This window comes from Chiloscyllium plagiosum, chromosome 32, assembly GCF_004010195.1.
Source record: "Chiloscyllium plagiosum isolate BGI_BamShark_2017 chromosome 32, ASM401019v2, whole genome shotgun sequence".
Classification (NCBI taxonomy): Eukaryota; Metazoa; Chordata; class Chondrichthyes; order Orectolobiformes; family Hemiscylliidae; genus Chiloscyllium; species Chiloscyllium plagiosum.
The window spans coordinates 38873429-38895565 of NC_057741.1; the positions used below are offsets into that span (position 1 = coordinate 38873429).

Below are 22137 nucleotides of genomic sequence, written 5' to 3' on the forward strand. Positions count from 1 at the left end.
AGGAGGCCGCTCAGCCCATCAAACCTAAACTGACTCTCTGTTGAGTGATTTAGTCAGTCCTATTGTCCTCTGCTCTCTCTCTGTCACCCCGCACGTTTATTCCCCTCCAAGTGCCCGACCATATGAGACGACCACTGGGTGTGTGCTGACTTATGTCGAGTGGCTGTTCTTACAAAGCTGATCCAATGCCGAACGCAGGGCCCCTGGGGAACCCAGTCTGTGATAGAGGAGATTGGACAGTTAGTGATAGTCAACAGGCCAGCTCTACCGAAACCCGGGAGAAATATTCCTGCATTAGCTTTGAGTTGGGACAACAGGAAGCAGAAAGGGTCACAACATTTTGAAACTGGGCCCAGCCTCCAGGATGAACCCCCAAACGTCTTACCCCTATGGCCTCCACATTCAGGATTAAAAGTTCTGAGCCAGGATTCCTGGATTAGAAGCTGGCTAGCTGAAAGAAGACAGAGGATAGTGGTTGATGGGAAATGTTCATCCTGGAGTTCAGTTACTAGTGGTGTCCCGCAAGGATCTGTTTTGGGGCCAGTGCTGTTTGTGATTTTTATAAATCACCAGGGTGAGAGTGTAGAAGGATGGGTTAGTAAATTTGCGGATGACACTAAGGTTGGTGGAGTTGTGGATAGTACTGAAGGTGTTGTAGATTACAGAGAGACATATATAAGCTGCAGAGCTGGGTTGAGAGGTGACAAATGGAGTTTAATGCAGAAACGTATGAGGTGATTCACTTTGGAAGGAGCAACAGGAATGCAGAGTACTGGGCTAATGGTACGATTCTTGGTAGTGTAGATGAGCAGAGAGATCTCGGTGTCCATGGGCATAGATCCCTGAACGTTGCCACCCAGGTTGATGGGTTGTTAAGAAGGTGCACAGTGTGTTTGCCTTTATTGGTAGAGGGATTGAGTTTTGGAGCCATGAGGTCATGCTGCAGCTGTACAAAGCTCTGGTGTGGCCACACTTGGAGAATTGTGTACTGTTCTGGTCGCCGCATTATTGGAAGGACGTGGAAGCTTTGGAAAGGGTTCATAGGAGATTTACAAGGAAGTTGCCTGGTATGGAGGGAACGTCTTACGAGGAAAGGCTGAGGGACTTGAGGCTGTTTTCGTTTGAGAGAAGAAGGTTGAGAGGCGATATAACTGAGACATATAAGATAATTAGAGGGTTAAATAGGGTGGACAGGGAAAGCCTTTTTCCTCGGATGGCGATGGCTAGCAGGAGGGGATATAGCTTTAATTTGAAGGGTGATAGATATAGGACAGATGTCAGAGGTAGTTTCTTTACTCAGAGAATAGTAGGGGTGTGGAACGTACTGCCTGCAACAGTAGTAGACTCACCAACTTTAAGGGTATTTAAATGGATAGCCATACGGATGAGAATGGAATAATGTCGGGTAGATGGGCTTCAGATTGGTTCCACAGGTTGGCACAACATTGAGGGCCGAAGGACTTGTAACGTGCTGTCATTTCTATGTTCTAAAAGAATAATCCCCAAGCCATTGCTGTAAACAACACCCAGACAGAGTGAAGGGGATATTAGGGAAAGGTGGCTCAAACACTCTTGGTAATTACTTTAAAAGAGTTTGGGGCTTTTTTTGGGTTTTGCCCCTGGGTTGACCACTTGAGGGCAATCTCCAGGCATAATCTCCAGGCATAATCAAAGTTAGCCACTCACTTGTGAGGTGCCATACCAATGCAAACTCTTTCATTAGATTAGATTGTATGGTACATTTCTACTGATTGGATTTGCATGGCTGCCTGAGAGAAACAGGAAAAGGAGAGGGAGTTTGACACAGTGGTGTCTCTCTGTCCACATGACTCCCTGTAGTGAATACCTGCTCCTTCCTCACAGCTCGGTGGAAGCCTCATCATTACAAAGAGCTCATTTTGATAAAGAAACTTTATCTTTTGAATATACTCAGGTTCGGGAGGGAGGGTCCAGTGGGGTCACGGGATTAACAATGCAGAGGTTTAGGGGACGTTCTTAGTTGTGAGTTCAAACCCAACCACAGCACCTGGAGAAATTTGCATTAACAAAGATTGGGATTAAAAGACAGACTAATGAAGACTAAGTAACCATAATCATAAAAACCTTTACTGGAACATCCTTCAGGGGGGGAGATCTGCCATCCTTACCTGGCCTGGCCTACACGTGACTCCAGACCCACAGCAATGTGGCTGACTCTTAAGTGGCTGAGTAAGAAACTCCGTTCCTAGACAATTAGGGACAAGAGACAAGTACTGACCTCCCCACATCCTGGCACTTACATTCCGTGGAAGATTAAAGAAAATATGATCAATCCCACAAACTGTTTCCACAAGGAAAGGTAAATGGTTTTTAACCAATAGAAAGTAGTCTTTTTTTAACAAACTGTCTCGACTTAAGGAGGCCAGATTGTGAAAAATGACTTGAGCCTGAAAAGTTATGGAAAGGATTGAAATGGTTTGGGTACAGAGGGGGCAGGTTCTTGTGGAATGGTCAATACCATTTCTCTTCCAGGTACAAGCTCCCACACCAAGACCCGATGGGTAAGGGATGTGCATTCATCGTTTGGCCAGACAGGTGAAGGATCAACCTGCAAATCTCTCCAACATTCGGCGGGACAGAGAGTGTGACAGCTCAGCATTCCGACTCCCTGTTCTGGCTGGGGCAGATTTGGAATGTGCACCTTTGTCTTACACAGAATGGTGACCGTGATGCTAGGTGTCAGGTTGGTCTTCAAGCAGAGAACTTGAGAAGAAAAGTCCAAGTCATGAGAGTTTATCAGTGAAATATGCATTCCTTTTATCCTCTGCGTCTGCTCTGTAAATATTCATTAGTCATTAATTTGGCAGAGGCCTTGAATATTAATAATGCACTGAAAGTGATGATTTGTCATCACTCCTTTACATATTTACTCTGCCTCCTCACCTTACCCAGGGGTCAGACCGATAGAGAAGAAGATACTAAAAAAGCCACAAAGGATTTTGAGAATTTCTCCCCATTTATTCGGTTTCCATTGGCAAAAGGGTCAGTAACTGAGGGAAATAAATTTCAGATAACTGCCAAGAGGGCAGACACAGGGGAACCTTTTATTTCAATGTATCAGGTTGTTGTGATCTGAAAAGGCAGCAGAAACAGATTCAATTGTAACTTACATCAAAACATGAAAAAGGAACAAATACCGGGCTGTGGGAAAGAAAGGGAGTCAATGGGCCGAATAACCTCATTCTGTTTTGTCCGAGTCTTTATGCCATGGATGAGGTTAATTCGAAAACATTAAATTTTTTTCAAAGCTGAAGAATTGGTCTAGGGAAGTAGTCACTTAAAATGATGGTTAAGGTTACTAAACAGAAGCTACTCTTGAGATCAAGGCATTCTTACTGAATAAAAATGTTTATCTCACTAACGGATGGAATATCCTTCAAGGTGCAGCAGCTTGATTTGGGAAATCACTAAATGTTCTTATGGTGATCATGTCAAATAATTCCTGCTGTATTGTATTTTTTTTTAAACGCTGAAACAGAACCAGATGGTGGGTGAGTAAAGCTTGGGCCCAATCTTTCTTTAATTCAATCAGTTAGCGTGGGTGTGAAAACCAGAGAATGGGTGAGGGGGGGAATGGTGAGGAGAGGGGGTAAGGGGGGGGGAATGGTGAGTAGAAAAAGAAACAGGACCTGGGGTAAAAGGAAGCCATTGTGCCCATTGGACCTGTTCCTCCATTTAATAAGATCAGGTCTGATCTGGTTTTGGCTTCAGTCCCACTTTCCTGTGTGTCACTCGGTAACCCTTGACATATGAGTGAGGTGGTAACTAGGTTCAGGTGGGTATTTGGATGATCCAGGGATTAATGGGGGGTATTTAGATCAGGTAAGGGGGGTAAGTAGGAGGGTGGGAATCAGTGTGAATGGCCAGGGGGTAGACAGTTCTTGTGTTCCTCAGAAGTTAGCATAGGAATTTCCATAGAATCCCTACAGCATGGAAACAGGCCATTTAGTCCAACAAGTCCACACCAACCCTAAGAGTAACCCACCCAGACCCATTCCCCTATCCTATTACTCTACATTTACTCCTGTCTAATGCACCTATAGGAACTTTAGCACAGCCAATTCACCTGAATTGCACACCTTTGGATTGTGGGAGGAAACCCGCGCAGACATGGTGAGAATGTGCAAACTCCACAGATAGTCACTCAAGGGTAGAATCGAAGCTGGGTCCCTGGCTGTGAGGCAGCAGTGCTAACCACCGAGCCATTGTGCCACCCTAAATTTGGTCAAATGTTTCCTGGATATCAATCCAGGAACATTAGTCAAATATGCCTGCAGTCTCTGACTCAAAGTTACAGACAGAGGAACCCAGCGCTTCCAACAGCCCCATGCTCATCCAAAATCTCCACACTCCTCCAGTACCACACGTCCCAACTTCAGCTAAATAAAAACCAGAATTGGGAGTTGAAAGTTCCTGGGCATTCTCCATGGAGGTCAATGCACCAGGAGATACTGATCTTCATCGTCAGACACATGCCTGCCTCCAACACTCCAAAGATGGGAAGATTTAGATTCTAATTATGACAGAGTTCATCATGGGTGCTGTTTCTCCAAAGCCTGGGAGCCTTTGAATAAAGAAGTTTTATATTTATATAGTGCCTGTTGTATCCTTGTGATATATCAACACTTCATTAACCATGAATCTTTGAAGAGTCTGAGATTAAGACGGTCTATTCCTGCCCAGTGATACATTTGATCCCAAGAGGAACTCCCACACTCATAGTTGTGCCCTAGTCTAATTCCACCTCAGTAACGTCACTCAAACTCATTCAACTCAATCTCCTCACTCTAATCAATCCTTCCTCATCAGATGATCTTGGAGGAAGTCCAATGGATCTTTGTTGCACACTCTGTAAGGCACAGCTCCTAGTAATATGTGTTGACATCACAGATAGACAACATGTCCATAACCCTCACCTCATCAGACATGAGTGTGGCGATTGCTCTCCCAATTTCATGGTATGATTTTGCCTTGCCTTTAGGTCCAAGCAGAACAAACAGAAACCTAGACAGCAACATAATAATGGTGTAAGTCTCAAACAGTTCAGAAACAAAGTGGCACAGTTACCCAATGTCATCAGCCCCATATTCCTCCAAAATCTCCACACTCCTCCAGTACCACACATCCCAACCTCAGCTACGGATGCTGGAAATCAGAAACAAAAACAGAAGTTGCTGGTTAAGTTCAAAAGGTCTGGCAGTATCTGTGGGGAGAAATTAGCGGTAACGTTTCGGGTCCAGTGATTCTTTCTCAGACCTGCTGAGCTTTTCCAGCAACTTCTGTGCTTTTTCGCCCAACTTCAGCTGGCTGGCTACCCTCTGAAGTTTTGTTCCGAAACCACTCAGTCTACCTACTGCTCTCTCCTCCTTTAAGCAGATATTGAGTTGTACATTTCCCAAGGACATTTTGGGAAAACATCTCACAAATCCACAGGAAGAAAAGAAGGAGGTGAATTTAGATAGCGTTGTTTATTGGCACATCAAACTGTGCTAAATCACTTCACAGCCAATTAGACACACATTCCTCTTGAGTCATGATTGAAATGTAACAAACATGGAGGTTAAATTACAAACATCTACCTCATGGAGGGGGGACCCCCATTTAACAAGTCAATGGAAAGACAGTGTTTCCAAAGGTGTAATGCTCCCTCGGTTCTGCACTGCGAGAGAGAGTCTAGAACCTGCACTCGGCTTTATGATGTGGGACTTGAAGCTATAACCCTGAGAGTCAGGGGTGAGCGAGCTCCACACGGAGCCACTGACAATGATGACACATGTTGGTCTTCACAGAAGATCTTTGGGGACCTGGCAGGGTGAAAGGTCCTGTCACAGCGTCCTCACCTGGTTGGCACGGGAACCTCGGTCAGAGCACCCAGCATCACAGCTTGCTGCAGACGTACAAAGGCAATAAACGGAATGTCCAGGAAGTCCACCTCACCCACCAGCACATTGGACGCTTCTGCATCACGTGGGAGCTTCTTCATGAATTTGTTCTTGAGCTATAGCAAAAAAAAACCACAAGTGATTACTGCCCAGGGACACACACTCAGTGTAACACAACAGGGAATTACTGCTCAGACACACTCAGTGTAACACAACAGGGAATTACTGCTCAGGGACACACTCAGTGTAACAACAGGGAATTACTGCTCAGGGACACACTCAGTGTAACACAACAGGGAATTACTGCTCAGGGACACACTCAGTGTAACAACAGGGAATTACTGCTCAGGGACACACTCAGTGTAACACAACAGGGAATTACTGCCCAGGGACACACACTCAGTGTAACACAACAGGGAATTACTGCTCAGGGACACACACTCAGTGTAACACAACAGAGAATTACTGCCCAGGGACACACTCAGTGTAACACAACAGGGAATTACTGCCCAGGGACACACACTCAGTGTAACACAACAGGGAATTACTGCCCTGAGAGACACTTGCTAATGTACCACTTTCTCCAAAATGTTGGAAGATTCAATACTATGATAAATCAAAGGAGTTGTGGGGGAGACAAAAAGTTGTGCTCATAAATAGCAGACAGTTTCCAGTCAATCTAATCATGAAATCAATAAACAGCCACCCAGCCTACATTTACACAGCAACCACAGATAGTTCGAACAGAGCAGGGTGCTTTCCAGAGGATTATCTTGCAGAGTATGGCACTGAGCCACAGAAGACAAGATGACTGAAATGATTGGTCAAAGAGGTAGCTCTTTGAGGATGAGAATTGAAAGAAAATTGGGCAGGAGAAATCCATTGATCCTTGTCCTCTGGTGCTGTTTAATTGTTTGATTAGATTACATTACATTACAGTGTGGAAACAGGCCCTTCGGCCCAACAAGTCCACACCGACCCGCCGAAGCGCAACCCACCCATACCCCTACATTTACCCCTTACCTAACACTACGGGCAATTTAGCATGGCCAATTCACCTGACCTGCACATCTTTGGACTGTGGGAGGAAACCGGAGCACCCGGAGGAAACCCACGCAGACACGGGGAGAACGTGCAAACTCCACACAGTCAATCGCCTGAGGCGAGAATTGAACCCGGGTCTCCGGCGCTGTGAGGCAGCAGTGCTAACCACTGTGCTACTGTGCCGCCCACCGGTGTTTGGTTTTGAAATGTTGCTGTAAATCACTATGTTTGAAGAAATCAGCAGTGAAAAGGGTTAACAAGATTTTAAGTTATTAGTAATGCACTTTGGACTGACAGTTTTGCAGAGCAATGTCTGAGACAGTTTTGTTACAAACAGAGAGAGTTGAGGATCTCATGCTGTCCCCCTCTGTTCACCACGGGAGTCTCCTTCAGCTGCTCCATCTGTGGTCAGTTCTCCTCAGCCACAGCTCTTTCACTGGGAAGAAAACCCACTCCTCCATCTCATGGTTCCTTTGAGAAGTTTCTGACTCCTGTAAAACTATCTCCAAGGCAACCAGACCCAACCTTGGGTCACCTCGTGGTCAAGGCCTGATGTAAATCCTCCTTTCTTCAACTCCTGCTGCTTTATAGTTTCTTGGCAGCTGAAAAGAGATCAGAGATTTTCACAGGAGTGTGGGGAAACAAATCTTCTTTCTGGCTTGGGAGGAGCAGGTCCACTTGTCACACAGGAAGGACGACAATAATTTGTTGACTGGTGGTACTCTGAATGTAAACACTACCCTCTTTGGTAATGCCCAGCTAGTTTGTCCATTTCATTGTTGGACTATCGGTCACCATGGAGAGGGACAGTATAAATGGCATTCATGGGGATGAGATGAAGGAGTCACAATCAGGGAGCATGGGAATATAACAAGATTGTTGTATGTTCAGGATTCTGAATAACCGATCCCCAAAGGGGCCCGAGTGTTTGAGGGGGGAGGGTGCAGGGGAGGTTGGGTTGGGGAGAAGCTGTTGTGTTCTGGGTTGGGGGTTTTCAGGGTCAGGTTAGGGGTGGCATCCAGGCAGTGAGCACCATTGGGGACTGAGATTTCTGACATGACCGTTCAAGAATCAGAGCAAACACCACCAGGTACTGATCCAGTTCATTGCCAAGCTTTAGCCTCCGAAGAGGGAGTGGGAACTGCTTTCGGTACGGCTCACTGCCAAGACCAGTGAAGAATACAAGGCAGAACCACACACATGTGTCAACCCTGCAGAGTCAGTGCAATCAGGGCATGCTTGGAGGAGACTAAATGCAGACTGCAGTTTCAAACAGCACCGCAGGACCTTGTGTGGAGAGCTCCCAACATTTACGGCAAAAACCTTGCAAGTGTAACAGAATGTCCTGTGGCACGTTACTGAATCAACCAAGAAGGAAACAGGAAAGTGGGTGCAGGTTGTAAGGAATGCCTTAGAGAGACGGGGAAGGGGTTAGCAAGAGAAGTGTAGAGTTTAGCACCTCAAAAGCTGGAAACACAACCACCAATGACGAGGTGATTAGATTTGGAAAATGCATCGGGGTGAGAATCAGAGAAACACGAGTGTTGTGGAGCTGGAGGGGTGACTCGGGTAGGGTTTGATGAAACCATGGAGGAATTTGGAAACAAGAGCAAGAATTTTTTATTAAGACAAAGAAAAAGGCATCACCAGACATTATACTAATAGTAATCAAACTACTATATTAAATGCATCCTGACGGGTTTGAAGGTCTATGTCTCACATCATTCTGACAAATACATTATCCCTTTCTCCCTGGGTCAAAATCCTGGATCTCCCTCCCAAATATTCCTTCACAGGAATACTGTGACGACTAACTCAACTCCTCTCTCCCCAAAGCCTGTCCACCATCTACAAGGTACAAGTCAGGAGTGTGATGGAATACTCTGCCCTTGCCTGGATGGATGCAGCTCCAACAACACTCAAGAAGGACAAAGCAGCCGCTTGATTGGCACCACATCCACAAACATTCACTCCCTCTATCACTGGCGCTCAGTAGCAGCAGTGTGTACCATCTACAAGATGCACTGCAGAAATCCACCAAAGATCCTCTGACAGCTCCTTTCAAAACCACAACCACTTCCATCTAGAAAGACAAGGGCAGCAGATACTTGGGAACACGACCCTACAAATTCCCCTACAAGCCCCTCACCATCCTGACTTGGAAATATATTCTTCTGTGTTGCTGCTTCAAAATCCTGGAATTCCCTCCCTAAGGACATTGTGGGTCTACCTACAGCACGTGGACTGCAGCGAGTCAAGAAGGTAGCTCACCCCCACCTTCTCAAGGGGTAACTAGGGATGGGGAATAAATACTGGCCCAGCCAGTGACACCCAGGAATAAATAACTAAAACAAAACCTGCTCTGTGAATGTGCCCCAACAATACAGACTGCAGCAAACCACCACCAGGTTGTCAAGGGGTAACTTGTCTAGCCCAAACAGCAATGTTCACATTCACTGAAAACATTAATAACACAAACTCTCTGACAATGAGTGAAGGTACTGAGGCATGTAACTTCCAGGCTGGCCAATTTGGGTTTTTTCTTGGATGTTCCCAAAGTTGTGACTTTGTGAAATCTTCTGAAAGCTGTATCATTTCTGTCTTCGGAGCGTCCCCTCCCAACCCTCACCCACAGTCACCTGATCCTTGTCTGGTTTGTCCGAGATATCGTTCATGCTCCCTGTAGTCAGGTTCCGATGTGTTAATCCGGGGCTACCTGGAATGGAAACCCAATGACAGGAATTAAAACAGAACTCTCTTTGTTATCCAGGGCAACTCCATCCAGAACACAGACAGAAAGCATGCAGCGGAAGAATGGATTCTGAGAGAGAAAAATCAAAGCATGCAAGCCTCGATTATTGGCTACTCTTGTCTCCTTTCTTTTGAGTGCATGTTGCATTGCACAGAAATCTTTTTCCTCAATTCTTCCCCACTGCTGGAAATGGGTTTTCACAGAATCGCAAAACTGATGTGGCACGGAGGGAGGCTATTCAGCCCACTGTGCCTGCACTGCTTCTATCCCCTAATGCCAATTCCCCACCTTTTCTCCACATCCATGTGCCCCATTTCTATCCATATCATCATCCAATTCCCTCCTGAATGCCCCAGTTGGATGCTTGAGTCTCCTGAGTGGAGTGTGAACTCAGTGAGGAGGGCCCCATGCTATGATCTGGGACATCCCTAACCTGTGTGAGTGTAGCATGCCCCTCACTGTCCATTGATCACTCATCGTTTGGGAGCTGAGAAGCTCAGGAACTGCTGCAAGGGCTTCTGCAGCTTGTGGGTGTCTCTGGTTTTGTGACTCTATGGCCAAAGGCAACATCCCGAAGGTGAGGGGAGATGTCTTGGGTGGAGGAGAGGCCCGTAAGTTTACTGAAACAGACGTTGGGAGTTATTCTGCGGTGGAGGATTCACTCCTCGGTGAATCTCTGGTGAAACTGTGGGGTCCTCCTATGACTGTGCAACATGCCTGCCACCAGTGTCATCCTGGGACTGAGTCCTGGGAAGCTGGTTAGAAGGCCAGCACTTCAACGTGTAGCTGCAGGAACCACCTTGATGCTGCATTCCCATTCCGTGGGACTGCAGATCCCTCCATGTTGCTGCAAGGAGCTTGAGGCTATCAGCAGAGAAGTGTGGATTACAGCGGGCAGTACTGTCTTAGACACACAACAGTTGGCTGTGAATCCTCTTGCAAGATGCAGGAGAACCTTCACTTCCTCCCGGGAGAGTCAGAGTCTCTTCCTAAGTCGCATCTCCAAAAACTACTGAGGACTGGGCCCATGATTAAAGAAAGATTAGCAATTTGTACACTGTCTTTTCCAACCCCAGAATGTCCCAATGTGCTTTGCAGCCAAGGAGGCTTTATCTTTGCAGTGTAGTCACTGTTACACTGCAGAAACCACACCAACCAACCTGCTCACAACAAGGTCCCACAGACACCAATGGGAGAACAAGGTCACATTTAGTGGCATTAATTCAGGGTAGGGATGTAAAACCCTAAATGGTTAAACAGTTATTAGATAAACATTGGTCTTGTCATTAATATATTGCTATTAACTTTTAAGGCAGGTTAGCAAAAAAAACGCTGCAGAGAAGTGGCTTTATTTTGGGAAAGGCATTAATATCGTCTGAGGGTCTGATGGAAGACATTGTTACAATTGTTTCGCTGGATTTACTTATTGCTGTTTTTCGTCTTTAGGGAGTTAAATTTGATCTAAATGGCTGAATTAACAATTAACCAATAGAATTTTAATAACTTAAACAAGCACTTTTTAAAAATAATATTTATGTCTCTAATTAGGGAATAAACATTGGCCCATTCACCGGGAGGAACACCTTTGCTCTGTTGGGATCCACCTGAGGGCACAAGTGGGCATTATTCAAAGTCAAATCCACAACATGTTACCTTCAACAGTGAGCGCTCCCCCTACAGTGTGGATTCAGGCCATTCGGCCCATCAAGTCCAGACCGACCCTCCAAAGAGTTTGCCAGTATCCTCGATACTCGCCTGTAGGCCAGCAAGCCCGAGAGTGGGAATGGAGGCGGGGGCTGCTCGCTAATGGGCTGCACCCACTGCACCTCAGGCTGTTGCTGTGGGTAAGACACTCGCGCTCATCCAGGGAGGAGAGAGCACCCATCCTGGAGTACGTGACAGGAAGTCCAAACTCAGTTTTGTGTTTCCATTAACCCATCCACGCAGCGAAGGAAGGAACCATTTCTTGAGGAAAAAATTAGTCTCTGTACAACTTGTGATTGCATACCAGAATGAATCTTAAAGCTTTAAAAATCTGAGGCGAAATGACTCTAAACAGATACACTTCAAGCTATGTCGAAACAAATTCACTCCAAGTCAGGCTGTCGATTACCTACATCGCGGTACCAATGCCATCTTATTTGCTGCAGTTTCAACCCCGGTCAGCTTGTCAGACCTGGTTTAAAGTGGCCTCTGGCTGTCTGAGTGTACAGATATTTACTGCTGGATGAGTGCACTGCCAAATCTCAGGCTGGTAAGAAAATGTAGTGGAAAAAGTGAGGACTGCAGATGCTGAAGATCCTGAAGAAGGGCTTATGCCCGAAACGTCGATTCTCCTGTTCCTTTGATGCTGCCTGACCTGCTGCGCTTTTCCAGCAACACATTTTTAAGAAAATGTAGTGGGGCCAGCTGCTGTTTCAAAGTTCTGGTTACCTTCATTCTGAAGAGCAGAGTGTTGAAATAAATGGTCAGGCAGACTTTCCCTACAATCACTAATAACCGTCCCTATAAAGACTTACTTATAACAAAAGGCCACTTGATAACATCTGTTCTGTTCTGAGAACAAGTGGCTGGATCTCATTCTTTAGATCTGAAGTGAGGGCTGGATTGAAATACCAGAGGTCCCGTGCTATACCGCTGAAGGCAGTATATACAGCCTACCCTCCAGGTCAATATTGTCGCAGTCACGTTGAGACAGAATGGGCTCAACACCCAACCATTCTCCTCCTTATCAGTTAGACTAGGACTTCAAGGGCTGTGCCTTACCTAAGTTAAAGGAGCTGGATAGCACACCTACTGAGAGATTGTGGTACAGAGAGCAAGTCCATGTGTGGGAACTTTAAGGGGTAGAGGTTAATAGGGGAGTTGGGGGAAAATGGAGATCACACCCCAGCAGATCCATTCTCAGGGGGGTGGGAAGTGAGGGTTGTGCTGGGACGGGACAGGGGGCTGTAGTAGGTGAGTGTCGGGAGGTTTAGGGTGGAGGGTTATGGGAGGTCAATAAGCTGAGGCCTGTGATTACAGACTCTCGCTAACATTACCCCATTGAAGGCTCTGCCAGCAGTTCATAAGGTAATGCCAACGCAGGATGGGTTCACGTTTCCAGTAGAAAACTCACCCAGCATCACACTCCATGGGCATCAGTACCAAACTCTATGGGCGTCACCATTAAACTCTATGGGCATCACCATCAAACTCTATGGGAGTCACCATCAAACTCAATGGGCATCAGTATTAAACTCTATGGGCGTCAGCTGAAATGCCTGGCTTTGTACTCAGTGCAATCTGAGTCTTCGGTGGGTGGGGTAAAACCAGCCCTCCACCAATCCTACAGCCACTGAGGTCCCGGTCACAGAGCTCCCGAATGCTCCATAATTCAGCCGTAACAAAACTACCTGATGCTTTGGTAATATCTCTGAGACAGCTGTACTTTTCATAGGAGCAGGAGGAAGCCATTCATCCCCTCATGTCTAATTGTGGTTGGGAGAGGATCATGGCTGTGAGAACTGCTCTTGGTTTGGATTTACTCATTTCCTTGGGGCAGTAATCACTGCTTTCATAAGTTTTGCATTGTTTTTGGAACTTTTTAAAACAAGACGCTTTGGAAGGGAGGAAGGAGTGAGTGTTTCAGGACAGTGACAGGTAGCAAGGTTGGAGGCTGAGGAATTGCATAAGGCTCAGAGATCGGCTTTTTGTGGAGCAGTTAACGGTGTAGTTTCACAGCTGTCAGGCTGAGAAATCGCACAAGGGCTTTGGAGATTGGGTTACACTGAAATAACCAACATGCAGTACAGTTTCATAGCTGATGTGTTGAGTGGTGGGTGGGCTCTAACATCCAACATCAGGGGCAGCCGCAAGAGCTATCAATGATTTCAAACTAAATCACTGCCTGAAACTCCAGGGGAAAAGAACGGCCTTTGGTTTTTGCTTGATTTTAAGACTTATTAAAACCAAACTTAATCTGTTTTTTTTTGTAAATTTATAATAGTGAGTAAGGGTGTCAGTGTGACATCAGAATGGTGTGTTGCCTCCCTGGTGCCAGCATTGAGGATATCTCAGAGCAGGTACAGAATATTCCAAAGGGGACAGGGCCAGCAGGAGGTTGTTGTACATGTTGGTACCAATGACAGAGGTTAGAAAAGGAATAAGGTTCTCCAGAGAGAATACAGAAAACTAGGCAGGAAGTTAAAATGTAGGTTCTCGAGGGTAGTAATATCTGGATAACCCCTGGTGCGACGGGCTAGTGAGAGTAGGAATACGAGAATAGAGCAGATGAATGTTTGGCTGAGGATCTGATGCAGGGGAGAAGAGTTTGCATTTTTGGATCATTGGAATCTCTTCTGGGATGGAAATGACCTGGATAAGAGGGACAAGTGGAGGGGGGTCCATTTATGTTGGAAGGGGACAAATGTCCTGGTATGGAGTTTTGCTAGTTCTGTTGGGGAGGCTTTAGGTGAGTAAGGGTGAGGGTGGGAACCAAAACAGTAGTGCGAAAAGGAAAAAGACTGAGGCTGGTACAGTAGATAAGGGAAGCAAGTCAAATAGTCAAGGCAGACAAAAGCTTGGCAAAGAAGGAGGTAGGACTGATGTATTAAACTGCATTTACTTTAATGCAAGAGGCCTAACAGGGAAGGCAGATGAACTCAGGGCATGGTTGGGAACATGGGACTGGGATATCATAGCAATTACAGAAACATGGCTCAGGGATGGGCAGGACTGGCAGCTTAATGTTCCAGGATACAAATGCTACAAGAAGGACAGAAAGGGAGGCAAGAGATTGGGGCGGGGGGTGGGGGTGGCTCGTGTGTGGAATGAAATGCTAGAAGTAGTGGTAGATGCAAGTACAGTTACAACATTTAAAAGACATTTGGACAGGTACATGAATAAGAAAAGTTTAGAGGGATATGGGCCAAACGCAAGAACGTGGGACCAGTTTAGTTTGGGAAACTTGGTTGGCGTAGACAAGTTGCTGTAGACTCTATAACTCAATCACCCATTAATCCTCTATACTTGATGTTATACAAGCTCAGTCGATGCACAAGAGCACAAATGAATAAAATGAGCAGGTTACTATTGCTCAGTTGGTCTCCTTGTAGCTCAGATCACACTGTACCCCGCCCCTCCCCCACCACTCCCTTCGCTGGTATGTGTTGGACTTACTGAGCAGTGCCATGCTTAGGCTCTGCTGGGCTTGGAGGTCCTGGTCTGCGCATCGAAATGCCAGGCAAGGTACAGAGTTCTTGAGCGGACTGCAAGCTTATTGTAGACCATCGATAGCGAGATGGAGAGAGCACGGCAGCAAGGCAAAGGCGAGAGAAACAGAAAAATCTAGCAACAGCAGCAGGAAATTTGATTTACAGCAAAAAAAGACAGTCAAGAGGAGGAATTTCTAGAGCAGCAATCTCAAATATCAGACAATCACAAGGAACAAAATCAACAGATCAAATCTCATCTCTCGTCATAATGCTTGTCAAACTCAGTTAACCAGGGAATGTGTTGTACTCCAAAACCATCGGAAATTATTATGCCAATCTCACAAATATTCAAATGTAGTCCAATACTTTAAATGCGCAAATGTATTCAAAATATTTCACATTTGCAAACTGTTTCCAGTATTGGGAGAAATCTCACAATAAACCTGAAGATGAAAGTCTCCGTGACAAGTGAGCAGTCAACCCTGGTCAATAATGTTCAAGAAGCAAAATGAATTAAGATACAAAATATCAATTACATATCCTTAGGTTTGTTAATCCATCTTGTAGAATAAAGGCCTAATGTATTCATTTTGATAATTTGGAAAATTATTTTGACTGAGGTAATTCAGGGTTCCACAAAGTTATTCCAGTTAATCAGGTCATGAGTTGTTGAATTACAATCTACTTTCAGTATCGCTCCTTCACTAAAAACATGAAGGATATGTAACTTAAAATCATATTCAAAAACCCACATCATTATCAGCATTTGAGTAATTCACAACCAGTATATGTCAGGGTGAAGCTGGTGAGGTTGACCTCCTGATGTTGAATTTTACTTGGTGGATCAGGGCGTTGGGAGGTGGTGTATCGGACTGGTCATGTATTGTTCATTCTGTCAATGGAATGTCACAAATCTGTAACATTGCACCCCCAAGGGGTTGGGGTTTGTTGGGAAACCGAGTTTCCATGATGTCAGTATAGTCTGGATCAGTAGGGTCAGCCAGAACCTCACAAGATTCACCCCAATGAATACACTGAGATCTAACCAACTCCATTACCAATGCTCCAATTGATTTCATGTATGGTGATCATACCCAAAGATGGGGTAGTGACTGACTGGTGATTTCTGTAACACCGTCCACTCCAGCTCCAATCAGTACACATTAGGAGCTCAGTGATAAATATATATATATTTATATAAGTATATATATCCTGCTGTAATAGATCATTTAAAATATTACTGTAAGGGAATATCTTCTTTATTGTTTGATATCATTTTAAGTTTGCAGGTTTTAAATCACTTTATTGCAAAAATTAAAGAACTTTCCAAAGGGAGAATTGGAGTAAGACTCCATTTGCTGCTCGATGGAGAAAGAATAAGGGGAGTGGGTGTAATTTGATCATTCTGTTAAGAGGCATGGCAGAGGCAATGATGGGCCAAATGGTCTCCGCCTGTGCCGTGTGACTCCACAATCCACAAGAAAGAAACAATGAACTTCCCACCAGGGATTACGCCAGTCAATCAGTACGCCATCTGAAAGTCCAAACGATTTCAATAGTTACAGCGTAGAGGCAAGAACACTAACTGAGAGGAACAGACATCTCTCTGAGTGTAATATTACTGCCGTCTCTTACCAGTAGGTCAATGGGATCTTCAGGGATCTACGTTGGTGCAGGAGTAGCCAAGAACTATTTTAAGAAGGGTATACACTAACCAGGCAGGCGGCTGCATGGGATTGCCAGACAATGCAGCTTTTAGCAGAAAAATGACCCAAATCATTAACTCAAAAAGACTCAAATGTTCCACATTACCCAATGGTTAGTGGGTCTAATGAGCTAACAGTTTCCCATTTTGAATTATTGTGACAGGTTACATTTGGAGTCAATTTCCACTCCTCGGTCTCTTTGTAAAGGTGTGGCAAGTTTAACTCTGCTGATTAATTATCTTGACACTGGGAACATGTTTGAAGGGTCAGAGTTGAAAGTATACAGAATGGCTTTGTACTAACTACAGGGCAATCTGCTACAGCTCTTGGCATCCATAACTCTACAACAGACGGAACAAGCTATAAATCAGGTAATAGCACACAAGTGTTTTCTGTGAGGAATTTCCCATGGGTAAAGGATTCCTTCCCCATTGTGTGTTTCTAATCTACTCCACACAAAGCAGAGTGGGAATCTGAAACTCTCTCTTCCCTGAAGCGCTTCCGGACTGTTGGGATTGTGGGAGTTGGGAGACTTGACAGAAATTTGTTGGTTAAGGATTTTACAGAGTGAAGTTAGAATGCAGAGCAGTCACGGTGTAGCAGAATCTGGAACTGATTTGATGGGCTGAATGGCCTCCTTTGTTTCTTACGTTCCATAGAAGGAAATGCCATTTTGTCCTAATCATCTACACTTCCCTCCTGGTTGGCGTATTATCTTAATAAGATATTTGGACATTGCGGTACTCTGGATGTAGTGTCTAATAATAAGTTGGGGGGGGGGAATGGGAGGTCGGGGCGGGGTTCTGAGGCTGTTGGAGCTGCCCCCTCCTGCACCCTCGCCCGTGGGTGAAGAGACTCCATGAAGTTGTTCTTTTGGGGTGAGGTTTCCTTCATATGATATGAGACCATACATGGAGGATGATGAGGGAGGACGTCAGGGCTGAGGAGGAGCAGTGGGGCTGGTAGACAGTAACTGGAGTTGGTGGGGGAGGTTACTGCAGCAAATTGGCACCAGCATTACCATTATCCGAGGCGGAAAACAGCCTACTTGCACTTGACACCGTCTTCCCAATTTCAGCCAGCGAGCGGAGGTTGGATTTCTTCGTCTGATGCCGATGCTTGCGCAGGAGCGTGTAGGTCACCTTCTCCTTCAGCTCGGCTTTTAAAAGCCCGTGAGCAATTTGGTTATCAATGATTGTCTCTGCCAAAACACAGGAAGAAAGGGTCAATCCCCTCCCTCTGGAGGGGTCAGGAAACCAGCTCCAATTCTGAACTCTGCTGTGATAAAGTCACCAGGCACCATCAATACAGAACCTGCATTGCTCTTGCCCCTTTCACATCCTCAAAACACACTTTACAGCCAATGAAGTATTTCTAAAGGGCGGTCAGTCTTGGAATGTAGGAAACAGCAGTCAATTTGCACACAGTAAGCTCCAGCAAAAACAGCAGATGTAAATAAAAGACCTGACCGTCCATTCTCAGAAATACTGGCTGGTGAAAACTCCCATTCTCGTCCTGAGCTGGGAGGGCAAATGGAGCTGCAGGCCATCCTGAAAAGGGATGGTGATGGGTTACAGCTCGTGGTACATGTTGGTACCAAAGTGAGGAATATGGTCTTGCATCAAGAATTCAGGGAGCTAGGCAATCGATTAAACAGCAGGACCTCAAACGTTCATAATCTCTGGATTTCTCCTGGTGTCACGTGCTAGTGAGTATAGAAATAGGATAATAGGGCCGACAAATGTGTGACTCGATGGAGGGTTTTAGGTTCCTGGATCCCTGGGACCATTTTTAGGGACATGCACAAACAAGAAGGTTTGCACCTGAACCACTTCGGGACCAACATCCTTGCAGGAAGGTTTATTAGTGTTTTTGGGAGGGGTTTAAACTCATCTGGCAGGAGGGGGGGACACAGAATATCAACGAAACAGAGACACATCATGCTACAGTAGTACTGTAGTTCAATGTTCCATCTAAATGATGGCATTTCCAACAGTGTAGCACTCCTTCAGGAACTGCACTGAAATTGTATATTCATATACCGTGCATTGATATAGCACCTTTCTGAACGTTAGCTGAGGGACCGGGATGTCCCCAGGTGCTGAGTTGTAGAAACATACCAATAATCTGTGGGAGTGTCGAAGCTTCCAGATCCAGCAGGACCAGTCCCTTCTCTATACACGTCCGGAGTTCAAATAAACTGTGCAAGGACAGCGTGGCCACATGAGGTTTGCTCCATCGCTCACCCCCTTCTTCAACCTTCTCTTCAAATTTGATCCACCTATTGGACAGCAAGGAAAGCTTTAAATATAAAGCACGTCTACCTCCAGTGACCATGCGTATCCTTGGCAGAATGGAGGTGGTTTTCTTCAACGGTCACACTCAGAGACCACCCTTCACAATTTTAGAAACCCTCCAATGACCCTCTGCTCACTGAGCCTGCTGTTCTTGGGAGGCTGTGCTGTAGTCCCAGCTCCGAATGCAAAGCCTCTGCTAAGTGAATAAACCCTGCTTTGCTGTAGCTTAGGAATTAAACCACAGGCTAGTTTCCCTTTCCCACTCACCCGCTGGGTGGCACGGTGGCTCAGTGGTTAGCACTGCTGCCTCACAGTGCCAGGGACCCGGGTTTGATTCCTGCCTCGGGTGACTGCCTGTGTGGAGTTTACACATTCTCCCCGTGTCTGTGCTGCTTTCCTCCGGGTGCTCCGGTTTCTTCCCATAGTCCATGTGCAGGCTAGGCAAATTGGCCACGCTAAATTGCCCATAGTGTTCAGGGAAATGTAGGCTAAGTGCATTAGTCAGGGGTAAATGTAGAGTAGTAGGGAAGAGGAATGGGTCTGGGTGGGTTACTCTTTGGAGGGTTGGTATGGACCTGTTGGGCCGAAGAGCCTGTTTCTATGCTGAAGGGATTCTGTTCCACAATTCATTTAAGTGGGGATCGTTGAGGGCGTAAGCACTTGCATCGGAGACTGGGGAGCCCTCTTTTAAGGATTTCATGGTGAGAAACTGTGGATGGAGAGTGGGCAGTGATAAATTGGTCAAACGATTAGGCTTGTAGAGAAGGAGGATGACCTTTGTGCTTTCAGAGATAGGAATGTTCAGTTGGTTACTCAACAGTTTTGAGGGAGTGGAGACTTAAGTTAGTAGGAGGTTGGTGTCGTGCATAACATACCTTTGTTGGGGACACATGGAGAGAGATAATGGGGAAGTTAGAGGGGATGGTTGTTGAGGGTTAGGCCCAGGGAGGCTGAAAAGAGGGGTTAAGATCATAAGACCATAAGACATAGGAGCAGAAATAAGACCATTCAGCCCCTCAAGTCTGCTCCACCATTCAATCATGGCTGACAAGTTTCTCAACCCCATTTCTCCCCGTAACCCTTGATCCCCTTGGCAACCAGGAACCTATCTATCTCTGTCTTAAACACACTCAATGCCCTGGCCTCCACAGCCGTCTGTGGCAGTGAATTCCATCGATTCCCCACTCTCCGACTGAAAATGTTTCTCCTTATCCCTGTTCTAGAGAAGGTGGGGGAGGGAACTAGCAGGTCGATCTTGAATAGATTGATGACAATGAAAATCACAACTCTTGGAAGGGAGGGGAAGGTCGAATATGAGAACTGGCTCAGTGTAGAAGCTCTCAAGATCTGATGGTGCACAGAGTGCAGACTCCACCCTTACAGCTGGTGTGAGAATCCTCATGGTACAAACAGTTGACACTTACACAATGGACGGGTTTCCCTGTCTGTCTATATCTAAACTCTGTGGGGACTATGTATGCCTCAACTAACATCTCAGAAACAGATCGTCCAATCCTTTGCTGTTTGGTGCAGCTTGCTTTGTACAAATTACCCGCTCGATACCCTTGCGCTGTAACAATGGATACATGTCAAAGGCACTCCAGTATCGCCTGTGGGTCATCCTGAGCTCACAGAAGCTGGGTCCTCATCTGAGATTTTTCTGAACAGGAGAAGGTTTGCTTGCCTGGCTGTTTCCTTCCATTCCATCTCCTGTCCATCCACGGCCAGGAGTTCATCCAATTCCGTGAAGAGCTGTGGGGCTGGACTTTCGTCATCCTCCCCCAAGATGAAGCGAATCCTCTCAGCAGCAGGTGAGACTGCAAAGACAAAGTTACTGCGTTTCATAACAATGGCTCACATTTACATAGCACCTTTAACACCGTTACCAACATCCGCAGAGTGCTTCAAAGAAACAAAAATCCACCTAAAGATTTAACACTAAGCTCCATAAAGGAGAAGGGAACCAGAGGTGTATGCTAGGTAGAGTGTGTTAAAGTGCGAGAGAGAGAGGTGATAAGGTTTAGGAGGACAGTATTCCAGAGTTCAGGACCCAGGCAGGTGGAAGCCCAGCCACCAATGGTGCGGTTAAGAAAATCTGGGCTGCTGATGAGGCCAGAATTGGAGAGGGGCAGATATCTCTGAGGGATATAGGGTTGGAGAGAATTACAGAGGAAGAGGGGAAGTGGGATGATTTATTAACAAGGATGGGAGGCTCACATTCTCTTCTAGTGTCCAGGGGTACAGGGCCTCATGGTGAATGTCCCAGCCTATAATTAACATTCCCTGTTCATCTGACATTGTTACGTCGCACTGACCATTCTCTGTTATGGCGTTCAAGGACTTGTTATAACACAAGGTGGTGACGGAGCTGGGAAAGACATGTACAGGAGAATGAAATTATTCCAGCACCCCTGGAATAATTGCCTGTCGCAAAGATATTACGACAGTTGTTATGGGGGATTTCAACATGCAGGTAGACTGGGAGAATCAGGATGGTATTGGACCTCAAGAAAGAGACTTTGTGGAGTGCCTCAGAGATGGATTCTTAGAACAGCTGGCGCTGGAGCCTACCAGGGAGAAAGCAATTCTGGATCTGGTATTGTGCAACGAACCAGAATTGATCAGGGACCTCGAAGTGAAGGAGCCATTAGGAGGTAGTGACCATAATACATTAAGCTTTGATCTGCAATTTGAAAGGGAGATGGTACAATTGGAAGTGACAATATTTCTGTTGAATAAAGGGAAGTATGGAGCTATGAGGGAGGAGCTGGCCAAAGTTCAATGGTGCAATACCTTAGCAGGATCAGTTCATTCCAAAAAGGATGAAAGATCCTATGAGGAGGCAGGGTGGCCGTGGCTGAAGAGGGAAGTTAAGAAACATATAAAGTTAAATAGAAAAAGTATAACATAGCAAAGATAAGTGGGAAAACGGAGGGCTGGGAAGCTTTTAAAGAACAAGAGGGGATTACTAAGAAGGAAATACGCAGAGAAAAAATGAGGTAGGAAGGTAAATTGGCCAAAAATATAAAGGAGGATAGTAAAAGCTTTTTTAGGTATGTGAAATGGAAAAAAATGGTTAAGACTAAAATTGGGCCCTTGAAGACAGAAACAGGGGAATATATTATGAGGAACAAAGAAATGGCAGAAGAATTGAATTGGTACTTCAGGTCTGTGTTCACTGGGGAAGACACAAGCAATCTCCCTGAGGTAACAGTGGCTGAA

General features: G+C 45.7%; 1 protein-coding gene across 4 annotated transcripts in view; it reads right to left on the bottom strand.

Moving 5' to 3' along the window:
- LOC122539523 (electrogenic sodium bicarbonate cotransporter 1-like) overlaps positions 1-22137 on the bottom strand; it is a 178796-nt gene that overhangs the window by 120817 nt on the left and 35842 nt on the right. For 2 of the 4 annotated variants that reach the window (XM_043674469.1, XM_043674472.1), the window contains exons 3-8: positions 20600-20732; positions 18739-18899; positions 17640-17819; positions 9605-9681; positions 5880-6037; positions 4956-5043 (exon numbers count right to left, since the gene is read on the bottom strand). In XM_043674469.1, the coding sequence (XP_043530404.1) occupies positions 4956-5043; positions 5880-6037; positions 9605-9681; positions 17640-17819; positions 18739-18899; positions 20600-20732 (797 nt within the window). The remainder of the gene's footprint in view (positions 1-4955; positions 5044-5879; positions 6038-9604; positions 9682-17639; positions 17820-18738; positions 18900-20599; positions 20733-22137) is intronic. The other 2 variants (XM_043674471.1, XM_043674473.1) reach the window with 1 other exon arrangement.